Here is a 25,709-nt window from a genome sequence, read left to right as displayed (position 1 = left end):
ATTAGTTGGTGAAGAAGGGAGACCTATACCTAGCAAGCAGGGCATCACTGCACAGGACAGGGATACCCAGTGCTGCTCATGGGTCTAAGAGAACCCATGGTGGGCAGCCTAGACTGCCCAAATAGAGTCTTCCAATAGCAGGGGAAGCCACAAGACCAGGTACACATCCAGGACCAAGGGTTAAATGTTTTAAATGCAACCAGTGGGGTCATGTAGCATATAGATGTCCATGGAGGCAAGGTGGGGAACAAAATGTGAGAGAGACAGTAAGTGGGAATAACAGAATGCCAGCAGTAAGTTGTCTCAAGACAACAAGCGTACCAAACTACCACAAAAAGTTATATCCTATCTTAGTAAATGGGAAAGAGCTAACCATTGTGAAGCCTGCAATGGTTAAAGAGGAACACTACTTGCTTGGGCAGTCTACTCCATTCAGAGCTTTAGAAGGGACCCCCATTCCAATTACCTTTGGCTAGGGATCACCTTGACTGGGAGGGTGGAAAAGAAGCCAGCAAGTAGGTGTGCTTGAGGATATCTCTGCAGATGTCCTGATAGGGAATGATTTTGAAAATTAAGTACCTTGTGTGCATGCAGTTACATGCAGTCAGGCTAGGAGACAAGCATGTGGGTTTGGTACCCTGGAGGAGACACAGACACACTTGCAGTCAGGACTGGTGAGGTGGTTACTTCAGGTAGGGAGCTACCTTGTAGCAGTGAGACTGAAGGTGAGCCACAGCTGCTTGCGGGTACTGATGTTTCCTTGTACAGAGTGACTGCAAGGGCAGAGGTGAGTAGTAGTACCCAGGCTGGCAATGAGGCACCACTGTCAAAGAATATCAGACTTCCTGTGGAAGGAGAGCTGGGAAGGGTTACCAAGAGATAGTTGAGAGAGGCTCAGCTCTCAGACCCTACATTACAAGGCCTGATGGAGGTAGCTAGTGAGGCACCTGACTCTCAAGTGAAGGAGGAATCTGTATACTGGGACAAAGAGTTACTGTTTAGAGAGTGGACCCCTGAGGGAGGGCTAGAGGGTGAAAGCATACAGTTGGTAGTGCTCAGACCCTATTGTCTGACACTCTTAGCCATAGCCCATGTTATTCCTTTTGCAGGTCATATGGACATAAAATGTACAAAGAGACGTATTATGCAGAACTTTTATTGGCCTAGGATTTCCAGAGATGTAACCAGGTATTGCAGGACCTGTGAGCAGGCCAAAAGGTAGACAAGGTGAAAGCTCCTTTGATGCCTTTGCCTGTGATTGAGGAGCCATTTCAGAAGGTACCTATGGATATTGTGGGGCCTCTGAGAACCCCAAGTTCCACAGGGAGAAAGTATATCCTAGTGGTAGTAGATATTATGCTACCAGATACCCTGAGGCTGTGGCTCTGTCCTCCATTGAGCCAGAAAAATTGGCAAATGCTTTGTTAGAGATTTTCAGCAGGGAGGTGCCAATTTCATGTCAGACCTGCTGGCTTGTGTGTGGAAGCACTGTGGGGTGAAGCACCTACAGACCACTCCCTACCATCCCCAGACTAATGGTCTTGTTGAGATTTAAACACTGCACTCAAGACCATGCTACAGGCATTTGCAGACCAGTTCAAGAGGGAGTGGGACAAATATTTGCCCCATCTATTGTTTGCTTACAGAGAGTTGCCCCAGGAATGCATAGGTTTTTCACCCTTCGAGTTGTTGTGTGGACATAAGGTGAGGGGGCCTCTAGATTTGATTTGAGATGAGTGGGAGGGTAAGTGTGAATCCTACAACTCTGGAACAGACTACCTATTCATGTCAAGCAAAGCTCCTCATTAGCCCTCTTTAAGAAAAATCTCGACAATTGGATGGAAAATAGGAAATTCACTCCGGGGATCACTTCTGTGGCTCTGCTAGACAGGGGCTGAGGAAAATAACTTTCTTGGGTGGAGAAAGCCAGGGAACTTTTTTTGGCTAGGCTTATATAGGCCCCAGGGCTGATAGCTTAGTACCTATCTATGAACAAGGAATCTGTTGTGGCAAATGTCCTAAACTTCAGGATAAGGCTTAGGGAGCTCATGGGCTTCTTCTAGGAGAACCTGGCAGAAACCCAACAGCAGAAAAAGGTCTGGTATGACAGGAATGCTTGAGATAGAGAGTATGCTGTAGGGCAGCAGATAATGGTTCTCATTCCTGTCAGATACAACAAGCTGCAGGCAGCTTGAGAGGGACCCTTCAAAGTGGTAAGGATGTTAACTATGTGGTAGAACTGCTAGGCAGGAGGCAGGGGCACAAACTGTTCCATGTTAACATGATGAAACCTTACCATGACAGGGAGGCCTTGGTGATAAGTATTTGCTGTAGTAGTCAGGAGGAGTCTGAGTGGGATCCATGGCTACAAGGAGCCAGCCAGCAAAATCCCAAATTCCTATTGTGGAGCTTAGGGTTGCAGGCATCTGATGGGATAGTGCTGCAGGGTATTGGGGTCAGCAATGCCAAGGTAGCTGGAATCATAAGACAGGAAATGGGGTAAGGTATTTCCAGATAGGCTCACCCTCTCAAGCAATGTTTCTCAAGGACAACTTGAAAAACTAGCTTGAGTTTTTGGGGGCAGGGGAGTGTGATAAAAAGAAATAATGCCAACACAGCTATCTAGAATTTTGTAAATGATATGTCATTTGTGAATATTAATGTGATTTATATAGAAATATGACAGAGGAAGATACTGTCTGGAATTTTGTAAATAATCATAAGTTATTTGTGAATGTCAACATGATTCATATGCTTGTCTTACAAATGTATTAGAACTGTATGTTATGTGTATATTAAACTGCTGGTACTGCTGGTATGTTTTGAACATGGTTTGTATAGTACTGAGCTAGAATATTAACTTGCAAAACTTAAGAATAGTTGAGATTGAAGTACTTCATTGGTGGACCATACTCAAGAGATGTTATCTTTTAAGTTTCAGTTAACAGGAGACAGGATTTTTGTACTAGGGGATTCTCTGTGTTGCCTGGAAAGAGAGATAATTACTAGGTTTGAGATGTAGGAGTGTTTTATTGTTTTAGGACTTCCAGGATCTGCAAACATCTGACAAAAAGCCTTTATTTATGCATTTTCCACAGGGAGATTTCATTTATTTATTTACCATTTGTTAACTGGGAAATTCTGAATTGGAATGAGTCAGTTTTCAGCAGAGGCCTGGAGAGAAACACTCCAGATGCAAATCTTTATAATGAGGGAGGAAACTGGAATACCCGGAGAAAACCCACATGAATGCAGGGAGGACATGCAGACTGTGCACAGAAGGTACCCTGCCGAGAATCGAACCGGGGAACCTCTTGTTGTGAGATGAAAACATTAACGTTTGCACCACTGCACCGGCCTAATGCTAAATTTTGATAAATGAGATGCTAAATGTTGGTAGTTGCTGAAACTGGAGGTTTAGCTTGGGAACTAAAGTCAGGTGACAAAAAGTGATGTAATCCAAGCTAACCCAGTAGTAATATTTGATATTAATTTAAGAACTCTCTGTTAGAGAGAAATAGGGCATTTTGTATTTTTTCTTTGACCTGACAAGAACATCCACTCACCACCTCTGCACTTGCCTTGCTGTAAGTAAGTTTTTAGGGCATAGTAACTCTTTTAGATTCAGATAGGAATTGAGTACATTACAGCTTAGATGTTTTCTTTATTTATTTGAGACTGTCCCTGCAATGTTGTTTTAAATATTTCCTATGTTTTTGAACTCTGATATAACTGATTACTTACTGAGTACTGTCTTGTTCTTTTATTATTTATTATTAAATATATTTAAACCTATAATTTATTTAAGCTCTTAGAGTACTTGCATATCTATTTGGTGATACTGTACAGACCACTCCTAATAGCCTGGCCTTGGTAAAAATACCATTTGGATTAATAGTAACATTACACAGTAGGATTGGATATCCTTATAGTCTGGGCAGAAGGGGGCATAGCTAATAAACTTGTGCCAGCCTTTCATGTGTGTGTGTGTGTGTGTGTGTGTGTGTGTGTGTGTGTGTGTGTGTGTGTGTGTGTGTGTGTGTAAATCAAATCTCAAAGTGTGCGTGTGTCAGCTACTTGGGGAGGGACACGAAGCACTGGCTGGACAGAGAGGGTGCTGGAGGTCTTAGCTTGGCCACTCACCTGAGATCTCAACTGTATAGCTGTGCCAGTGGGGAGTCTTATTGGGCATCTATAGAAAGAAGGAGAAACCAGTCCCGGACTGACTGTGACCTCTGTGTGCTCTTAATGGAAAATGCACTTTACTGTGGGTGTACTTGTCATCCTCCCCATGTGTATATTTCCCACTGTTGGCAGTGGTGAGAATTGAGGCTCCTTGATTACTGAGCCAGTGCAGGGGTGTCACACTTATCTTGAAGTTCTAGATGGGAGTGGGCAAAGCAGATAAGAGATATAGTGGCTGGATATTGTATAATTGTAGCCAGTTGGTGAATTTAGACTGTTGGTAAATATGAAGAGGAGGGGTCCAAGTATGGACCCTTGGGGTACTCCAGTCGATACTAACAGTAGAGGAGAGAGAGTGTTCTCCCATTTGGTAGCCTGTTTACGGTTTGAGAGGTAGTTCTGAAACCATGTAAGTGCTAATGAACTGAGATTGTAAGTGGCAAGTTTGTTAAGCAAGAGTTGGTAGGAGACGGTGTCAAATGCTTTTGAAATGTCCAGAAAGATAGCCGAGACTAGTAGTCCATTGTTCTTAAGATGATAAATAGTGTCAGTAAAGAATATTAAGGCTGTGTCAGCACTATGTTTAGGTCTAAAGCTGTGCTGGGTGTGGGATAGTAGGTTATTAGTGGTAAGGTGAGTTAGGAGTTGTTGGTGAATACATTTCTCTAGGATTTTAGCTATGGGTGGGAGGATGGCAATGGGTCAGTAATTGGAGATATCTCTCGAGGCGCTGCCCTTGGGGACGGCGCTGATGTGAGAGATTTTCCAGAGCTGAGGTACATATTGTTCAGAGAAAGAATGATTAAGACAGATATGGAATAGGCAATAGATGGAGCAGCTATTTTTAAGAATTTGTTTGACAGTTGGTAGGCAGTTAGGCAGCAGGGTTTCAGTTTGCTGAGGAGCTTTTTTTATGTTTTAACCTGCATATAAAAAATTACATAAGAAAAAATCATCAAAAACTAGGAATTCTTTGCAGAGCCAAAAACTCTCTTTCCAATTCAACTAAAACTACACTTGTCACTACTTACCTCCTCCCTACACTTCTTTATGGCATCATAGCCTTACTAACATCCAAGAATCACAAAAATCAAAACTTGAAAAATACTATAACAAAGTTGGTAAATTTGTAGCAAATAACCCTTTCAGACCCCACCAGTATATAGCATTAAGAAGTCTAAATGGGTTAGAACTATCCCATCAACTAACATATACACAGCTTCTTACCACCTATAAAAGTAATCAGCATCCATCTGCTTGTCCAACACTAAATACCATTCTGCAGAACTATGTTCTCAGTTGGTCATTATGATCCAATGACCAAAAAATCTTGTCTGTTCACAAACTCATCGAATTTGATGGGCATTGTCTATACTGCCTTACTCTCCCTCCCATCCTTCAAAACCATTCAGCAAGACTTCCTAGCCAAAAACTGGCTCTGTTCTGGTTTAACACCAGGATAAACTATATCCCTAAATATAAGCCAGTACTTACACCTTACACTTTCTTACTCTACTTTTATCAGTTTCTCTTCCCTAGCTATCTCTCAAAATATACCATAAGCCTGCTATTCTGTCATTTCATATTGTGATTCCTGTTTATATTATTCTAATTTACCTTTAATTTCTCAATAAATTGGGTAACATTTCTCTAAATATTAAATCTTTGTCATATAACTAATATCTATTCTTAACCAAGGTTTCCAAGTTTTTATGTCCAATTTGGTATAATTAAACTATAATTGTTTTTGTATTATTTTTGAAGATTGCAAAATTATTGTTCTTAAAATGTTTTGTAATACAGTGGAGCTTTTCTCCCTGGACCTCGGCTGAAAATGGACTCCTACCCTTCAGACTTTTCTGGTAATCAAATGTCAATAAATAAATACATATAAATACATTAACACACACACACACACACACACACACACACACACACACACACACACACACACACACACACACACACACACACACACAGATACATAAATCACAATTTATAATTTCATAAAGCACTTGTTAAAGTTATCCAGTCAAAATGTGAGCTGTTTTTTTTCAGTAAAGCTTTGCTACAAACTGACCACATGTCCCTGTGATCTGCAGTGATGATACACCTCTCCACCATTAGTTGTCTTGTTATAGATTAATGCATTCACTTTACAACAAAGAAGGTTTAGAAGAATACAGACACTCAGCTGGATTCTGTAGTTAGTTGCATACTGGTTAAAAAATACAAATATACCATAGGATTCAGAAATAATCCATTATGCTTGTATAAACCTCAACCACTGCAATGTGTAGTTTATGAGACTGCATAAATCTGATACAGAGACAAGTTTAGCCACAATGAGAAGAACTCATTATTGCCTAATATTCATCTTTGAATCTGGTGTAATTCCTACCAGTGCTAAACAGCACTTTGCAGCAGTAATTAACACTGGTGGCCCAGCCATTTCACTGACACAGAATTCCCCCTCATTCATTCACTCTCTCTGTCTCTCTCTCTCTCTCTCACACACACACACACACACACACACACACACACACACACACACACACACACACACACACACTTCATACCCTCAGAGACACATTGCCACATGCATACACACTCTGCAGAACCTTCTGTCACTTACCTGCACTACAGTCTCTCCTATTTGGTAATAATGTGATTATATGGCATGCAGTAAACTATACACCACAAGCTTCTCATAGTGAGGTGCTGTCTGTACTTTAGCCTTACTACAGACTTTTCAGAGCCTTGCATGGCACAGCTTTGCCTTACTACATCTTTCAGCAGTATTGCATGTAACAGTTTTTCTTCACTTATGCAATGTAGCACAATGCTCTACCAGTCCAGGACTGCACAGCTCAACATAACTGCAGCCTGCAGACAGCCTTGCACTGCACCTTTTCACAGTATCTACAGCTGTGTGAGTACACTCATGTTAATATTATATCTTAGGAAAATGTTGCTACAGCAGTAAATTCAATCTCTTGGGTTTATTCATCAGTGTAGTGACAGTGACTCCAGTTTTCACAGCTGTATGGTTATCATAGCTAGATTAATGTTGGTCTCCAGACAAGTACAGGCAGTGTTATTTGGCAGTACATGTGTCTCACACAGTTAGCATTGGTATGCACTTATATCAGATCTGCTGAGCAAGAACCACTATCAGGGAGATAAGTTTATGAAAGATAAATGATAAAAATGTGACATGTATACATGTTCATAGTACTTAAGGTATTTTGAGTGATCACTACTGTTTCCTGCTTTTATGTGTGCATTTCACTGATTTTTTTTTTGTGTTGTAAAATAAAAAAAAAATCTTTCTGTCACTGCTGTAAGGCTGCCTTGAAATTGCCTTCAGCTAGTTGCTTAAGTGGTTTGTGGTAGCATTGCACTTGTGGGTCTCTTTTACTGTGTTCCAAATCCCCTGTCCTCCAAAAGACCAGCTTTCTCCACCCAGATATAACAATTACCAGCTAGGCATTCTGGCTACAATTAATTGGGACTAGACTTCTGGCTAGACTAGTGGGCCTGTACCAGTCACAGTGTTTTAAGGTGCCTTTTGGGAGCAGACTGCTTTTGCTGCCTCCCCAACATGGAAGATGAACATGCACTGATATAATTAATCGGATAATTTCCCATTCTCTCTTTCAGAGTACTGACTTAAGTCTGCCATATGAGTGATAATTCAATAAAGATGTTTTTGGTTTGAAACAAAATGCCCAAATATTGCCACCTGTTACTGTGAACTCAGGAATGAGTGCTAACATGGGTTTTGAAGAAGTGTGGACCAAGGAATGAGAACTAACATGGGTTCTGGGGGGGGGGGCTAGTCCAGGAGTGTGATATTGTTTAAACATCGAAGATGAGAATCTTTAGATGCAATATGTGTACGTCAAACATATACTTTAATAGATTTTGTTGGGGAAGGGATACCCTAAAATGAAAAAAAAATGAAATAGTTAACATCCTGTACAACTGTAGTCACTTAATTGAGAAAAACAAGTAAAGCCTAGTAACCTTTGACATACTCAAGTAGCAGAGGCATAACCAAGTAGCTAAGTGTCTTGAATCATTGAGTAAAGAAGCACTCTGGATGCAGACCAGGCTGGCCAGCACATATTGCATTGGAGACATGTATGCTGGCCTGCATGTGGATAATGTACACATATTGAAAGGAAATGGCTTGAACTCATGCAGATTTATTAATGCAGACATATAAATGTTATCATTTAGTGATGCAGTGTCTCTCTCTGAGCTTTACAAGTTTTTATTTTTACACCTGTGCAATACAATACTCTAGTTCATTAAAACATGTATCTAATTTTGCATCGCACAGATTTGCCTCACCACAGTTCTTCCCAGATATGGAGTGTATACAACTCTACCATGCTCTAACTTTTTCATAGCCTTGCTCAGTGCAGTTCTTGCATATCAAAGGATTTTCATGACCTTGAACTATATACTCCTACCTTTGATAGCAATACACTGTCCACTTTCACAACCTAGTAAATTAAAGTATTTATGCATTATTACAGCCTAATATTGTATGTCCCTGTCTACTCAACATTGTATTCTATTGTTCTCTATAATCACAACACTGCACAATACAGTTCAGCCATTTTTTATTTTTCTACTGCACCTTATAGTTACATTTCCTATAGATTTATACCCTTAACACATATTTTGCACAGAGCTTCTTTGCATTTTCATAGCTTTCCTGCACAGCTGCATTTTTGTACAGCCCTGCACTGCACAGCTGTGTCCTATTAAACGCCAAAAAATGTATAGTCATACCCTTCGGGAAAAACAAGGTAACCCCAAGCTACCATATAGGTGGCAATCCACTAAGCACAGAAGAGGTTATCAGGGACCTGGGGACCCAGGTTGACAGTGGCCTTTCTTTTGACACTCACGTTGCTAAAGTGGTTAGAAAGACCTTCTACATTGCCCACCTGATCATGAAGGGATTCACATCCAGATCTAGTGAGGTCATTGTTCCCCTGTACTCTTCACTTATCAGACCAATGATAGAGTACAATGCCCCATTCAGGATGTATCTCACCCGACATCTGCAGCAATTGGAGAGACCCCAAAAGTTCCTCACCAAAAGGATAAAGGGACTCCAAAATCTGTCATATGCTGCCAGATTGAAGAAACTTCAGCTCTATTCAGTTGCATACCGTCTGCTCAGAGGTGACATGTGCCTGACATACAAGGCCATGTCCAACCCGGAATTAATGGACATGCTCCACCTCAAAAATCCAAATCCACCAAAACCACTAGAGCAAGTGACTTAAACCTTAGCACGGATATAAATAGGATGTGCTGGAGGGATAGATTTATCACTCAGAGACTCCCTATGCTGTGGAATAAAATCCCAGTCCATGTGAGGCAGAGCACCTCGCTGGCTCTGTTCAAGAGAAATCTTGACCTGTGGATGGGAGATCGTAGGTTTACCCCGGGAATCATCTCTGTGTCACTGCTGGACAGAGGCACAACAAACTAATGGGTACAGTATTTTTTCATATAAGGGTGGCGTAAGCCACAAAACTTTGGGCTAGGCTTATAAATGCCTTAGGGCAGATAGCCTAGTATAAACCTATGAACCTATGAACCTATAAAAACATTATAGTATGCTTTGCCAAAGCCCTGCACTGTAAATCTCTGACACTCCACAGCCATCATGTGCAGCTGTGTTGTATAGCTCTACCTTATCACATCACTAAACAACTCTATGTTATCACATTGTTAAACTGTGTACTCTTACTGATCAGTGTGCTATATCATTCAGCTCTGCTTAATTATAACATTACACTGTGAAGGCCTTCTTTACCACATTACTGTACTGCATAGTTTGATATAATTTCAGTACTGTACAGCTGTGTATTATCACAAAACTACATTATGCAGTTCTATGTTATCATAACACTACATTGCACTGCATGGATCTACATTATCATACCACTGCAGTATACATCTCTGCCTTATCACATCACTGCATTATAAATCTCCACTTTGTCACAACTCTGCACTTTACATCTTATTGCAATGCTGCACTATTGAGTGCTACCTTGTCAGACCATTCTGCTGTATATCTGTGACTTATCACAATGATGCATTATAGAGCACCATCTTGTCACACCACTGTGATATATATAATTCTACCTTACCCCATTGCTAGACTGCAGACCTTTACATTTTCACATAACTTTACTCTATAGCTCTGTCTTATCACAGTGCTGCATCTCACAGCTTTGCCTTAAATCACACTGCTGCATTATACAACTCTAGCTTATCATATCACTACACTGTACAGCTCTACCTTATCAAACCACTGCACTATACAGTTTAATATTATCATAACACAGCATGGTGCAACTTATTTTAGTGCTTTATTGCCAAGTTGAGCCATATACATTACAGGATAAGTGCTTTCATATGAACATTTAGATGTCTTCAGCTTTTGTAGATCACCTTTACACAACAACGGTTACTTAAAACTATAAATGGATGTGTCTGAAATTGGGAATGAAGCACAATAAGCACCAGTAGTTCTCCTGCTTTTGAATTTATATTAGAATTGATTCACCTGCTAGTTTCAAGATTATATACAAGCTTCAAAGCCCCTCTTATTCTCTTTTTGCTTTTCCCAAATACTGCCTATAAATACCACTGCACCATACACCACTGCTAGTCCACAGACCTTCACTGCATTATGAAACTAATTTTATCGTGGCACTGCAGATAATAGTCCTTTTCAAGGCACTGTATTGTATTTGTGCCTTCTGACACCTTGTCCATAGACATTCAATATGTATCTCTTGCTTATCATAGTCATTCCCATATTTATGCACTGTATTAGTCATTCTTATTGCAGCCCTGTACTATGCAACTCATTACTGATGCAGCATTTTGCACCCCTGCATATGTTTCATGGACAAGCACTGCACTGTACAGTTCTGCCACATTAAAGCCTGCTCCACCTTTAATCCAATCAGCTTAACTACTTAATTGATCTTAATAGCTTTTAATCAAGTCCTAACACTTTATCTCAGGCTGTTCTCTATCATATGTATCCATATCTACTCCTCTGATAACAAAATCTTCTATTTAATTAACCAAAATTGCATACGCAATGGCTATATATGTTATCTCCCTACTTGTATGATTTTGAACCTACTTGTAATTTTGGAATTTGTTAGGATATTGTAAGCTATGTGATCTATGCAATCTATATAACTTACCAGGAGCTTTTCACCCCAGGCCTCCACTTAAAACGAGCTCACACCCAGTCGAACCATCCCGGTAAACAGATGCAAAATAAATAAATAAAATAAAGTTTCACTGCCCTCTTGTGTTGTACAGTTACTATAATAATTTCCAGCCTTGCACTGTACCAATCTTCCTTCTAATAGCATTGCACTGCACAGCAGTTCATTCACTGAATTTCTCCACAGCTTTCAAGTGCATATCTTTGCTATTTCCAGCCCTTTCATCACCATGCACTGCATAGCATTGTATTATCACAGTTTTGGAATGTACATCTCTCTCCTGCTTGGCATTATCTTTATCATAGTCTGGCACTGTCTAGTTCTACCTTATCACATTCTTTACACAGCCTTGCAGGGTACTGCTCTGTCTCATTACAGTTTTTTTTAAACATCTTTATTAAATTATCACTTTGTGACATAGGCAAATTTACATTTAGACAAAAGTAATCAAACTGTATTCAGTTAACATTAGCAAATATTATACCTCACATATATCGCTATATATCATATAACCTAAGCAACATTACATAAATTATTCAATTGTTGCCCCTTTTTTAAAAAAGAAACAGCTTTATTAAACCATTGCTTATAACTTAAGCAATCATACATTTTTATAAATGAAAATGAACCTGCCTCGACACAGTTTTACAGTGCAGAGTTGACATTTGACAAGTTTGCACTATACAACAGCATTGATTTGTAAAGCTCTTACCTTACTGTTTTACTGTACATTACTTGTATAACTCTCAGCGCATTGTACAATATAGCTCTATATTAGCTTTGCATTAAACTGTATGCATTTTTAATATCACAGCTTTTATATCCTTGTTTATATCCCTGCATCATACAACTGTATATTAACATGGCTTTGTAATGTAGTCTGTTATACCATTTTCACAGAAGTGACCATTGTCTCTGCTGTATCATAACTTCATCTCTGTGTTAAATTGTATAGCATTGTTTACTATCACAATCTTGAAGCCCACACACTTGAATCCCATAATTCTGAGACCATAATATTGAAAAACCAAAATGCTGAAGATGATGTCTGAAAATAGAGTACCAAATTTTGCAACTGATATAAACCAAGGAATGAGTGCTTACAAGGATCCTGCAGAAGGCTAGTCGGGGGCTTTCATATCTTGTCTTTCAATATTATGGTCTCAGGATTATTCTTTTCAAGACTGTGTGCTTCAAGTTGCGATAGTAAACCATATAAACCATACACATAGCATTGTACTGTTTTTCAGTACTTCTTTCTTGCAGAATTTCCATAGACTTGCATTATATACTTCTGGATTGTCATATAATTTGCACAACCTTATACAATACAACTCTTACTAATCACAGCACTACAGAGCATATTTCTAACTTCACAGCTTTTACAAGGCTTTGCACTGTGCAACTTCGCCTTATCACAACTTCAGTTCTATGGCTATCCTTTAATAGAGCTGTACACTGTATGCTTTTATTTTATCAAAGAACTTATACAGCTCTATACTATATGGCCCTGTCTGGTCACAGTCCTTCATAGCCAAGGTCTGCTTTGACACAGATTTGCATTGGCATTATTCCTTATAACAGCATTTTCACAGCTTTACAATTTATACTTCAACAGTCTATCATGTCTAACACCATCATAACTAATCTACAACCTAATGTAATTACTTGCATGTTGTTTCTTTTGGCTTTTCCCGGTTAGGGGTCACCACAGTGGAACTCCGGTCGGCTAATGATTGGCAGTTGATTTTTACGTACCGAGTTGCCAGCCCTGACGCACAACCTTCAACGAAGGTACACCCATTCACGCATGTCTCCACGCAGAAGACGCTCTAGCTGAGAGTCGAACTGGACAGCGTCTTACTGTGAGGCGACAACACTACTGCATCACCACCACGTACCGAGTTGCCAGCCCTGATGCACAACCTTCAACGAAGGTGCACCCATTCACGCATGTCTCCAAGCAGAAGACGCTCTAGCTGAGAGTCAAACCGGACAGTATCTTACTGTGAGGCGACAACACTACCGCAGCACCACCACCGCAGATAATGTAATTACTTGCATAAACACCTTTATATTCTTCTGCCCATACTTCCGTATTCCATCAGCTTTTTCGTCCCTTCTTCTAATATACCTTTGTATTCATACACCATCCTTTCAACTGTTTCTGTCTGTCATCTCTGCTGTCAAACAATACACCCTCCTACATTACTCCTTTATTCATTTAAATTGTTCTTAAATCTAACTGATATTGTATATTCTACCTAATGTACGTCTAAAATGTATGTTCTCATTTTTTGGATCAAGACTAAAATTTCTTTTTTTGAACATATATTATACTGAAACTTTGTACTTTATATGTATCTGTTCTATTATATATAGAGCTTTTCTCCCCAGGGAATCCACTGAAAAGGGGTCTATCTTGTTCTGTTGGACTGTCTTGATTAACAAACAAAAATAAATAAATAATTTTGTTTTGTCATGGCCTTTCCATACAGCTACACAGTATTGTATAACTTTTCTTTATCTCTTCTTTTCCAAAGTCTTGCAGTTACATTTCTGCATGCCACAGCTTTCCAATGTACAGCTGTGGCTAATCACATCACTGCTGTAGTGTACAGCTGTTGGTAAGCACACCACTGCACTGTAATGTACAGGTGTGGTTAATCATATTACTGCCTTTAATGTACAGCTCTGGCTAATCACAGCACTCTACTGTAATGTACAGCTATTGGTAAGCACACCATTGCACTGTAATGTACAGGTGTGGTTAATCATAGTGCTGCCCTTTAATGTACAGCTGTGGCTAATCATATCACTGCACTGTAATGTACAGCTCTGGCTAATTAGAGCACTCCATTGTAATGTACAGCTGTTGGTAAGCACACCACTGCACTGTAATGTACAGGCATGGTTAATCATAGTACTGTCCTTTAATGTACAGCTGTGGCTAATCACAGCACTGCATTGGAATGCAAAGTTGTGGCTAATCACAACAATACCTTGAAGTGTACAATTGTGACTAATCACAAGATTGCACTGAAATGTACAATTATGGCTAATCACTTTACTGCACTTTCATATACAGCTGTGGCTAATCCTAGCACTGCACTAAATTTACAACTGTGGCCAATCCCATTGCTGTACTGTAATACACAGCTGTGGCTAATTTTAGTGTTGAACTATAATGTACAGCTGTGACTAGTCATATCACTGCAGTGCAATTTATAGCTGTAGCTCATCACAGCACTGAACTATTATAGCTGTGGCCTATCAAGTCAATGCACTGCAATGTCCAGTTGTGGATAATATCAGCACTACACTGAAATGTATAACTGTGGCTAATCACATCATTGCTCTATGATGTACAGTTGTGGCTAATTAAATTACTGCATTGTAATATACAGCTATGGGTAATCACAGCACTGCACTATAATATACAGCTGTGGCTAATTATAGTGTTATACTGCAATGCACAGCTATGACTATTCATAGAGTTGCATTGTAATGTATAGATGTAGCACAGCACTGTACTATTGCAGTTATGTCTAATCACAGCACTGCCCTGTAATGTACATCTCTGTGTAATCATAGTGCTTTATTGTAATGTACAGTTATAATTAGTTTTAGTACTGCACTGCAATGTAAAGCTGTAGCTCATCACAGTGCTGCACTATTACAACTGTGGCCAATCACAGCACTGCAATAAATTTAAAGCTGTGGCTATTTAAAGCACATCACTGCAATGTACACCTGTGGTTAATCATAACACTTCACTGTACAGTATAGCTATGTCTAGTCACAGCACTTGCTCTAATGCACAGACTAGTTACACCTCTGTCTTACAATAGCTTCCTTATAGCCTTGCATTGTACAGCTTTGACTTACTACTGCTACTACACAGCTTTCCACTAGTGCACCTCCTTATCACAGGCTTTCCAGAGCCATTCACTATTCAGCTTTGCCTTGTTCCCACCATTTTGCATTGTAGAGCACACTTTATCATAACCTTCTACTGTTCTGGTAAACCATGTCACAGTTTTGTATTTAAATCCCTTTCCTTCTTCCTATACAACTCTGCCCTGCTATAGCAGTAGCAAAACTACAATAAACATTGTACTGTGCCAATCACACATATTATAGCTCTTCTCCTCCTCTGCATTGTAAACTTTTGCTTTGTCATAGCCTTTCCGCAAACTTGCACTGCACAGGTCTTGCACACTATGCAGATCAGCTAAAATAAGATACCCCTTATAATGTAAATGTCCACCTGATGTCAGCTTTTATACAGCCTTTTACTGTACAACTCTACTGTGACTCAATCATTACCTTGTACAGCAACATTGTCTTCTTGACTACTTTATGCTTTATAGTTCAAGCTAAGAAATGTTATTGAGAAGGATAGCAAAATCTAGGACCAGTTAATACCATACTTCCTATTTTCTATTAGAGAAATGCCACATGCCTCAACCAGGTTCAGTCCTTTTGAATAATTATATGGCAGACACCCTAAGGAACTACTGAATATTGCCAGAAAACCTTAGAAAGATGAGAAAAAAATCATTTTAAAAGTATTTTGGAAACTATTTCAGGTTGCAAGACAAGCTGGTGGTGATACTCATAGTACTGTAATGCACAGAACCAGAGAATTTAAAGCTGAAAATAACATGTTGGTTTTAGTCTTCTGAGCCGAAAACAAATGTTGAGCTAAACAGCATGAACAATTTGAAGTAATAGAAAAAAATATATGAGGTAAACTACAAGCTAGGCAACCAATTACAAGAAGAGCAGAACAGTACTACCACCATTGTTCAGAAACCATTAGACTACATACAGAGTTTGTCAGTTTATCAGCAGGCATTGAATGTCATGTTTAAAGGTGTGAAACATGCTTTTATTTTCAAACAGATGCATGCAAACACTTTTTTGTCTGTGAAAAGAAAAATGCATTTTGCATATTGCTTCTGAATGTGGAAGACTAGATGTAGTGAATGGCATTAATATTCATAGGCAGGCAGAAGGTGGTTATGTCACTCTGTGGTTCCCCCTGTAATAATGCTGGAGTAGCATAGAGTAAATAATTGCAAATTAGTTATGTAATTGCCAAACCTTTAAAGTACGTGTTTGGCAAAAAAATAATGATTACATTTTGCCAAACTGTAATTTGACAAGGGTTTAATGGCAAATTCCATTATAATTTGACTCCAGAGAGAGAGAGAAGACAGCTTATCTCCCTGGGATAACTTGTTTCAGTATACGATTTTCCATTTGGATGATAGTGTCATTGTATGTTTTCATTGACTCATATTACATTTTAAATCCCCATAGGAAATCTAATGATGCTTGTTTGGTTTGGATTTTTTTTTTTTAATTTTATCCACATTGTCTAACAATCAAGCAACCTGGGCCAGACCAATCATCCCCATCACAAATCCAGCCATGGCAGACCTCTGGTGTTCCCTTCATCAGGAGGATCTCCCTTGCTGCAAGAGCCCTGCTCTAAGGTGGCCTCCACATCTTGGGCAGGGTAGCCAGACTAGTGTACATGCCAGGTCAAGTGGCAGAGTGGGCTGGAGGATAAGCTGAACATGTGGGGAATTTTTATGGCCTAACCACCCTGAAGCCACATACTGACAGTGACCTGCAGGATGGATGGGTAATGGGAGGGCCACTCTGAGTGTATACCTCACCCTCATCTACATGACAATCACTCCTTACCATATTGTTTCCATTCCCTATCCCAGCATCTATGTCTCAAGTCCCAACCTCCAGCCCCAGTGCTCACTAGACAAGGACCAGCACATCTCTTCTCTCCAGGATATGCACAACTATCCTCCATTTTGCTCCAGCAGTCATCTGAGCTTCTAATCGAACTCGAGTCACCTCAGTTGTAGTCAGGGTGTTAGCCTTCTACAACTACAAAGCAATTACTGGTCCTCATTTGGATGAGGTTTTCATTCATTCTGAAGACTGGAATCCTCATTTGGCTAAAGTGCAAATCTTGGATGTAGTAAGAGAGGCTCAACTAACTGCTAATGCTTATAAAACCAACTGATGGGAGGTATTTTGGATATGCCAGTAGCTGTGGGATGGTCAGATTACAAAATTAGAAACTAAAGGCCAAGAAGGACTAGTCCATTCCAAGTATAAAATAACAAGTAAGTGCAAAACTGGGGTGAGGCTAGAGACTATAGAAAGGTTGTGCCTTACTTTGTGACCATAGCCAGCCTCTTAATTGTCTTAATAGAAAATGCCCCTTAAAATAAAATGGGCAATGGAAGCAGAGACTGCTTTCAAAAATCTATAATGAAGACTATACTCATAGTCAAAACCAGCATCCACAGAGTTTAGTAAGCTGTTTATAGCATACACAAATGCTTCAGAGGTTGGTCAAGGGCTGTGCTGTCACAATGCTGGGATGGGAAAGAACACCCCATTTTTTGGCTTGAGCTTGATACTGCACAAGTAAGAGGGAGTGTGTAATAATATAGCAATAACCCACGCCTGGGTGTGGGTAATGCTAAATTTACCCACGGTTGGCGTGGTTTGGTCCCGAGGAGCCCGAGGACCAAACAAAGCCAAGCGTGGGTAAATTTAGCATTACCCACACCCAGGCGTTATTGCTATTATACCATGACATTATTTAAGAAAAGAAACTATTACTTTTCTTAAATAATGGCATAGTATAATGCCTGTTTACTGCCCTTCGCAGATGTCTGGCATCGCGGCAGTTCTGATGTACTGGCGCCTGCGCAGTACATCAGAGCTTGAGCAAAAGCAGCGGAGAAAGCAAGATCTCCGTTGCTTTTAGTCTCGCTATGTTAAATGGGTTTAACATAGCGAGACAGTTTTAAAATAAGCAACGGACATCTCCGTTGCTTATTTTAAACTGTCTCGCCATGTTAAACTCATTTAACATAGCGAGACTCAAAAAGCAACGGAGATCTTGCTTTCTCCGTTGCTTTAAACACTGTCTCGCTATGTTAAATGGGTTTAACACAGCGAGACAGCTTTAAAATAAGCAACGGAGATCTCCGTTGCTTATTTTAAAGCTGTCTCGCTATGTTAAACCCTTTTAACATAGCGAGACAGTGTTTTAAAAAAACGAGTTATACTAATGGAAAAAAGTCCGGGCGACCGGACCTTTTCCCATTAGTATATCTCGATTTACAACGGGCACGCTGGCCAATCAGCGTGCACGTTTTGGGGGGGTCATGGTATAATATAGCAATAACCCACGCCTGGGTGTGGGTAATGCTAAATTTACCCACGGTTGGCGTGGTTTGGTCCCGGGCGCCCGAGACCAAACAAAGCCAAACGGGGGTAAATTTAGCATTACCCACACCCAGAAGTGGTTATTGCTATTATAATGACATTATTTAAGAAAAGAAACTATTACTTTTCTTAAATAATGGCATAGTATAATGCCTGTTTACTGCCCTTCCGCAGATGTCTGGCATCCGCGGCAGTTCTGATGTACTGCGGCGCCTGCGCAGTACATCAGAGTTGTGAGCAAAGCAACGGAGAAAGCAAGATCTCCGTTGCTTTTAGTGTCTCGCTATGTTAAATGAGTTTAACATAGCGAGACAGTTTTAAAATAAGCAACGGACATCTCCGTTGCTTATTTTAAAACTGTCTCGCTATGTTAAACTCATTTAACATTGCGAGACACTAAAAAGCAACGGAGATCTTGCTTTCTCCGTTGCTTTTAACACTGTCTCGCTATGTTAAATGGGTTTAACATAGCGAGACAGCTTTAAAATAAGCAACGGAGATCTCCGTTGCTTATTTTAAAGCTGTCTCGCTATGTTAAACCCTTTTAACATAGCGAGACAGTGTTTTAAAGCGAGTTATACTAATGGAAAAAAGTCCGGGCGACCGGACCTTTTCCCATTAGTATATCTCGATTTACAATGGGCACGCTGGCCAATCAGCGTGCACGTTTTGGGGGGGGTCATGGTATAATAAATATTTTGTCTCTTCCCTTATGTACTATTGACCTAGACATCAGTAATAGATTATGCCCCTATCGTGTGGCTATATATATGCAACAAAGTGGTGTCCACAAACTTTGTGAGTGGCCCTCTCAATTCAACAATTTAGTCTTCATGTGGGAGGGGGGGGGTCATTGTAATGTATCACGATGTTTTTCAGCAATAAGAAGCACACTGGTGACCAAAAATATATATTAACATGGGTGTAAATGATGATTGTGATCCAAAAATGTATAGAGTGCTGCTTTCTTCAAATACAGTCAGTGTTTTGTTCACTTGTATCTGTGGCTTTATGAGTAGAGCAGGAACTACTTTTATTAATAAAGAGTGCCAAGGCAAGCCTAGGCATATAATACTTGCCCTTGATAAGGGAAACTCAGAGTTCAGAGCAGTGGCATTAGGAGAAAGAACAACATTAGAGAAAAAATTGGACATTTTTCATGACAGAAGAAATCCTGCAGAGTTAATATAAGTTTGCATTTTTTATTTTAGCCTCACTGCACTCTTTTCACAATGTTGTTTGTTTCTGTCATAACAAAAACAACTTGCACAGTCTTGCCCTATGCAGTTCTGTTTTTCACAGCATGCACTGTATAACTCTCCCTCAGTTATAACCTTTATACATGCCTGTTTCTGTACATCTCAACCATATCATAGCCATTTCACTACTGGGGACTTGAAAATATTGTAGGAATGGCAATTTCAGTAAGTCTACAAGAATGAGATGAGGACCATGGGAAGATGGGATTAGTGTAAGGTAAGAAACTGAACGGTAGCTTCTGCTTCCAAGTTTTATAGACAACCTAAAATAATGGTAACCAAAGGAGTTGCTATGGTGACATAATGAGACAGGTAAGTGGTGGCTGAACTGATTAGCTGATAATAGAACCATGCAGATGGATATAATAAAAGTAGCAGTAAAATATATTTGCCTCAGTTCATTTTTATTTTCTTTTTTTGGCCCTTTAAATTATACCAAATACATTTTAATGAAATTTTATTCTGAAACATTGGAAAGCAAATTAAATTATAAAATGACTTTCATCTCCAGGGAAAACAGATTCATGAATGCATCAGCTAACATTTTAAGCAGCCTTACAAAAAAAAAAAAAATATATATATATATATATATATATATATATATATATATTACACACACACAAATAATACTGCATTTTTTATCAATGTTGAAATATCTACTTCTTCTGACTCAGATTTTTATTATGCTTTATGCATCTGCTTATCTGAAATGTGTACTTAAAATGTCCTTTCTGGTACACCCTGGATTGAGAAGTGTGAGAAGACTATACAGTAAGCTCATATCTGTGAGTAGGGGAAGAAGAGGTGTTACACATCATTCTGGCTAAGCTACCAAGCACTTCATTTAAAGCAAATTCAGTGCAGATTTATATATGAAAGTATACATCAAAAGAATGGGGTGCTTAAGTTTTATTAATTAAAGCTAATGGTGCGAAGACCATACGCTGTTACTATAGACCATGTGATTCACTGGGGTTAGACTACATGAAACCTAATGATGGCATCATGTTATTATGGCTACATACTCTCCCTGAAACATGCAGTATCGGGACGCAGGGGCTACATAGCATGGATTTTATCGGTATATATTTCATTTTCTTTGTAAAGCAGACTCAGGTGCGAGTCACAGAAATACAGAGCACACTACACATTTTTGCTTGTACTATATTTCTTCTATGCTGTGACACATGAATAGTAATACGATACTTCATTGTTGTTCACATTTATGAATGTTTGCTTATCAGTTTATATAACTGACAGCCGTTCACCATATGTATATCTGTCATCCATCTAACTAGTTCACGGCTCCTGTTACCATCTTGAATGAGCAATACAAGCTAATCACAATGCTGCTACTCTAGTATTCCTACAATGACACTGGCCAAAAACTGCATTACTGACAGAAAGAAGGCATCTCTTACCGACATGGGTGATGACATTGGCCAGTCTCTGAGTAAGCTCCTGCAATGACATTTCTTCTTCTTTTAGCCACATAAGCATGTCACTCAGACCTCCACATCTGAGAACAGTGCCACTCCAGTGGGGGCTTGCTAAGGTCTACAAAGCCACTGCCACTCCCAGGCACAGAACTGCCAGTGAGACAAGTCCTACCTAAAGCAAGTCCTCAGACTACAGCCTCTCTGCTTGCTTTCAGTCCTACTAAAGCCTCCATTTTCCAGCTGAATTCATGCTGTTATATTTGCATCTTCCAGAAACAATAAAAATCTCATCTCAGTGCAGGTTACAGCTCATCCAGAACACAAGATTCAGGCACAAGATGCAAGCAAATCAGAAGGCAGATACCTGCCTCAAGGGAATCATTGGGTAATAATGCTTTAGGAGAAAGGGAAAATATGGAACTGTGGACTATCCAGAGTGGAGCGGAGTGGGAGGAGCCATTAACAATGCAATTTGAAAGCATTAATGATCAGACTCATTTCCTGCAATTACAGCATACAGCGGGTCTAAACTCTTATATCTGCTTACCTTGGTACAATAATCCAGCTGACTTTTAGCAAAATGGATAAAATTCAGATTTCACCTGTATTTCATCAGTTTCCCTTTCATGATAATTTAGTAACTGATGAATTAAAAATTTGTCTTAAGTGTATTTTGCTACAGGCAGAGTTCTGCAATGTTTGGTAGTCTAAAATCACAGTATTACATTATCTGTTTTCTGTTGTTTACTGATGTCATTAAGTATTTTACTCGAGATTGACAGTCATACTGTAATAATAGTTGCAAGCTAATGACCATTTTAAATCAGTAAAATACTTGTGTCAAGCTCCTGGTTGAAGGTGTCCCATGAAACATATTTGCTTGGAAAACTTTGGTTTAATGCAGTTCTCAATAAAATTATTAAAACAGAAGTACATCTGCAAGAAAAAATAGCATGCTGTTTCACCAAGGGGAGAGACTGTATTATATATATACTGCAGAAGGGCAAAGGCTGAAGAAAAATGGCAGCATTTTTTTATACACTTGTTATTATATTACTTTGTACTTAAGCATCTGTTCTCACTGCTTTGACAATGATGCCTTATTATTATTAAGTAATATTCTGTTGCAGTGAGTAGAGAGACTTTCTGAACAGAGTTAATCTCAGACCCTGAGGGACAAAGATAATTCATCTCACCAATACACGACCTAAACCCCAGCTGCTGTATGCTTGTGAGCCCCCTGAAGTGGTATCTTTTAGAGTGACAAAATGGACTGCAGACAAACTGATGCATGTCCCAGCTGGTACTCATAGTCACAAAACAAACATATGCTGCCCAAAGCCATGGCAATGGTAAACAATGCTGTGGGAGTGAATATGTCTGTAAGGCTGAGGCAGGCAACACAGAGCTGATAATGACAGCCAAGAACAAGGGGGATGAAGTGTGAAGGGTGAAATTTTAGCATACTGACACTGTAAGAAAGTGCATCCAAAGCCAGTATTTAAAGCATTGTACCACTCATTCTAATTAATACGCAACTATCAAACCACTAATTATTATGTATTTATAGCACATGACACTGAAATATCTCAGTAGTTCATGACCTTTTGAGATGTTGCATACCATCTCCGTATAGTCTAGTTTCAAAAGTGAAGAAAATACTTGAAGTATTTTAAAACCTACTAAAAAGTATGCAGAAATACATTCATAACAGTATTTTTTACATGTTCATTATCTAGTCACAGTCTTTATTTTAAATTCATTTGTAATATCTGAGCATATGTTGCAATTAGAAACTAGACATGCAATAAAAAGAACTTCAAAGTTCAAAAGGTGAATGTCGACCAAATAGAGTCTATTAATTCTTTTTGACATCATGATGAAACAGTGATCTGCTTCATTTTGCTCTATCTTTACCACCACAAGAAACTCCATTTCTTTATGTAAGCAGAGATGACTACTGCATGGGGTGATGTAATAAGTGATGTCACCTGGCAATGACTTAGTTATCTAAATGTACATGCATACCAGGATCTCACTTGACAGCAACAACAGTGAAATCTATTGAAATCTTATCTGAAGTTATGTTTTTTTTTTGGTTGAAAACTTCATTGCATGAATAGCAATAATAACTCATTTTTACGTGTTCTGTTTAAAGCAATATGTTGCAGAGAAGCAGCGATATACACTATCTCTAGTTTAATAGGAAAGTACACAAGGCACATATACTTTCAGACATGACCTGGATGGGACAGCTTGTCACTTGGCTATCCCAACCCCACCAATAACACACTTGACAACTCTCATAACTTTGTGATCAGCTTTATTACAAATTACAACATACCAATAATAGGCAGTTTTATTAACAATAAGTAAACACATCAAATATTATCACGCCATAAAACATATGGGTAGAGTGATAGACTACTCACCTCTTCCTTGAACACTTTGATAACATCTTTACAGAAACTAGGTAGTGTGTTAGACAGCTCACCACAAACTTACAGCTCTCCACAAACTTACTAACAACGTCCCTCCAAAATCCAGTTCCAACAGGCTGCATAGCATTGGTCGCTTGACTCAATGATAGTGTCAACTGTAACATGGGGGAGGGGAGAAGTACCTACTTTCTACACATCTGCTAGGGTCCTTCTTCTGTGTGGTAAAGCCTGTTCCCCCTCCTTGTAAAACATACATACTATCTCCCAAATAAATTCTACAAAAACAAAGATATATACACAGTGAACATGTCTAACTCAGTATTGTTAAGCTGTATCTCATCACCATGGAACCAGGCCAGATCCCTCTCACCAAAATCCAAGTGCTCCGCTACAAAAAAGCCTAACACCCTACTCACCCTAGCCACTATATGGTTAAGGAATATCCTAGTCACCTCCTTTGCCTTAAACTTATCAGTACCCCTCCAAACCAACCAAGGAACTATGGCTGACCAAACAACCTTAGACCTTGAAAATCTCTGCATAAGAGACAAATCCCTTAACAAACTGGCAAGCAACCTCCTTTTAGGTAAACCGTTCAATGTCATAGGTATACCCTCAATGTCATTACCTCTCAAATGGATAACTATCCTAAACTGGTTACTGAATTGCTGTCTTACCTCTTCTAATGCTGGTAACAATTGACACCACTGCATAACTGAAAAAAACACATCACTGGACCTGCTGGTATACTGGATTCAGGGCCAAATTCATACCACCAGAATGAACCTCCTTTCATCTAGCCACCCAGTAAATAGAAGAATAGCACAACACGACAAACAGCTTCCTACCTGCAAAAGAAAAATACACCATTAACATCACAAATACCCTCCTTTCTTTCCATTTTTTGTTTATATTTTAATGCTAATGAATGTAATTCAAAATGTACTAGATCACCATACTCCTGCTCTTTTAATTACTTCCACCAACTTCCCTTCTTTAGCTAAATCAGACACCCTTCCTGTTCTGAAGGAATGTGTGGCATAACTATCCTCTACCACCTCTTGCACCGTCAATGCCATCCACACCCAGGATGCAAACTTCTAAGTATCCACATATTTCCTCTTCAAATCCTGAAACACTAACCCCCTCCTGCTGCTTACCACATGCCTCCCACCATTCTCTAGCCATAGCAATTGGACATAAGTGCATGCCACTCATAGGTAACATGACCCGCTTACCTGCTTACCCTAATCAGTTTTCAATCGACTTAACCAAATCAATACTCCAGTTATAGTAATTCTGAAATCTACCCACTTGAGTTGATCCAGCAATTCACTAACCCAGAACAATCCATCTTACATGAAACCCAATAAAGTGCCCCACAATGCATAATAAAAATAAGAACCATTCATCTTTTGCAATCCTACCTACATCACTGGCAACATCTGTTTGCCTAATGGCATCCTTTTGTCCCCTTTTTTCAGAAGAACTTTGTCTCAGGCTTTCAACCTCCCTAACCCCGATCCTTAGTCACATCTTATAAACCCAACAATTTCACCACAGCACTCAATGCTGCAAGGTGAACACTAACCATCTTAACTGCCTCATCAACTTGCCACCTCTCCACCAGAAATCTGAATGCCAATTTTGCCGGCCAACACCTCCTATCTGATGGCAAGTTACTAACAAATTTCTTAAAAGCTATCAAAGCCTTATCATATGCTTTCCTAGTAGCCTAGGACTATGATTGCTGAACCAGCCAGCTTGCCATGCACAACCAATCTCCCACACCTTTCCAGACAGAATTTTCCGGCTTACCTGCTCTTT

At 39.5% G+C, this 25,709-nt stretch overlaps 1 protein-coding gene across 4 annotated transcripts in view; it reads right to left on the bottom strand.

The window, feature by feature from the left end:
- The window catches only part of LOC122801123 (guanine nucleotide exchange factor DBS-like), a 3,406,519-nt gene extending 3,384,781 nt beyond the window's left edge, over positions 1-21,738 (bottom strand). For all 4 annotated transcript variants that reach the window (XM_044070650.1, XM_044070651.1, XM_044070652.1 and 1 more), the window contains exon 1: positions 21,424-21,738. In XM_044070650.1, the coding sequence (XP_043926585.1) occupies positions 21,424-21,502 (79 nt within the window). In that variant the 5' untranslated portion in view covers positions 21,503-21,738. The remainder of the gene's footprint in view (positions 1-21,423) is intronic.
- Between the last annotated feature and the right edge of the window lie 3,971 nt (positions 21,739-25,709).

Source organism: Protopterus annectens, chromosome 4.part1, assembly GCF_019279795.1.
Source record: "Protopterus annectens isolate FY-2018-M chromosome 4.part1, PAN1.0, whole genome shotgun sequence".
Lineage (NCBI taxonomy): Eukaryota > Metazoa > Chordata > Ceratodontiformes > Protopteridae > Protopterus > Protopterus annectens.
Note: the sequence above shows the minus strand (reverse complement) of the source record. Positions and strands in the feature narration are given on the sequence as shown.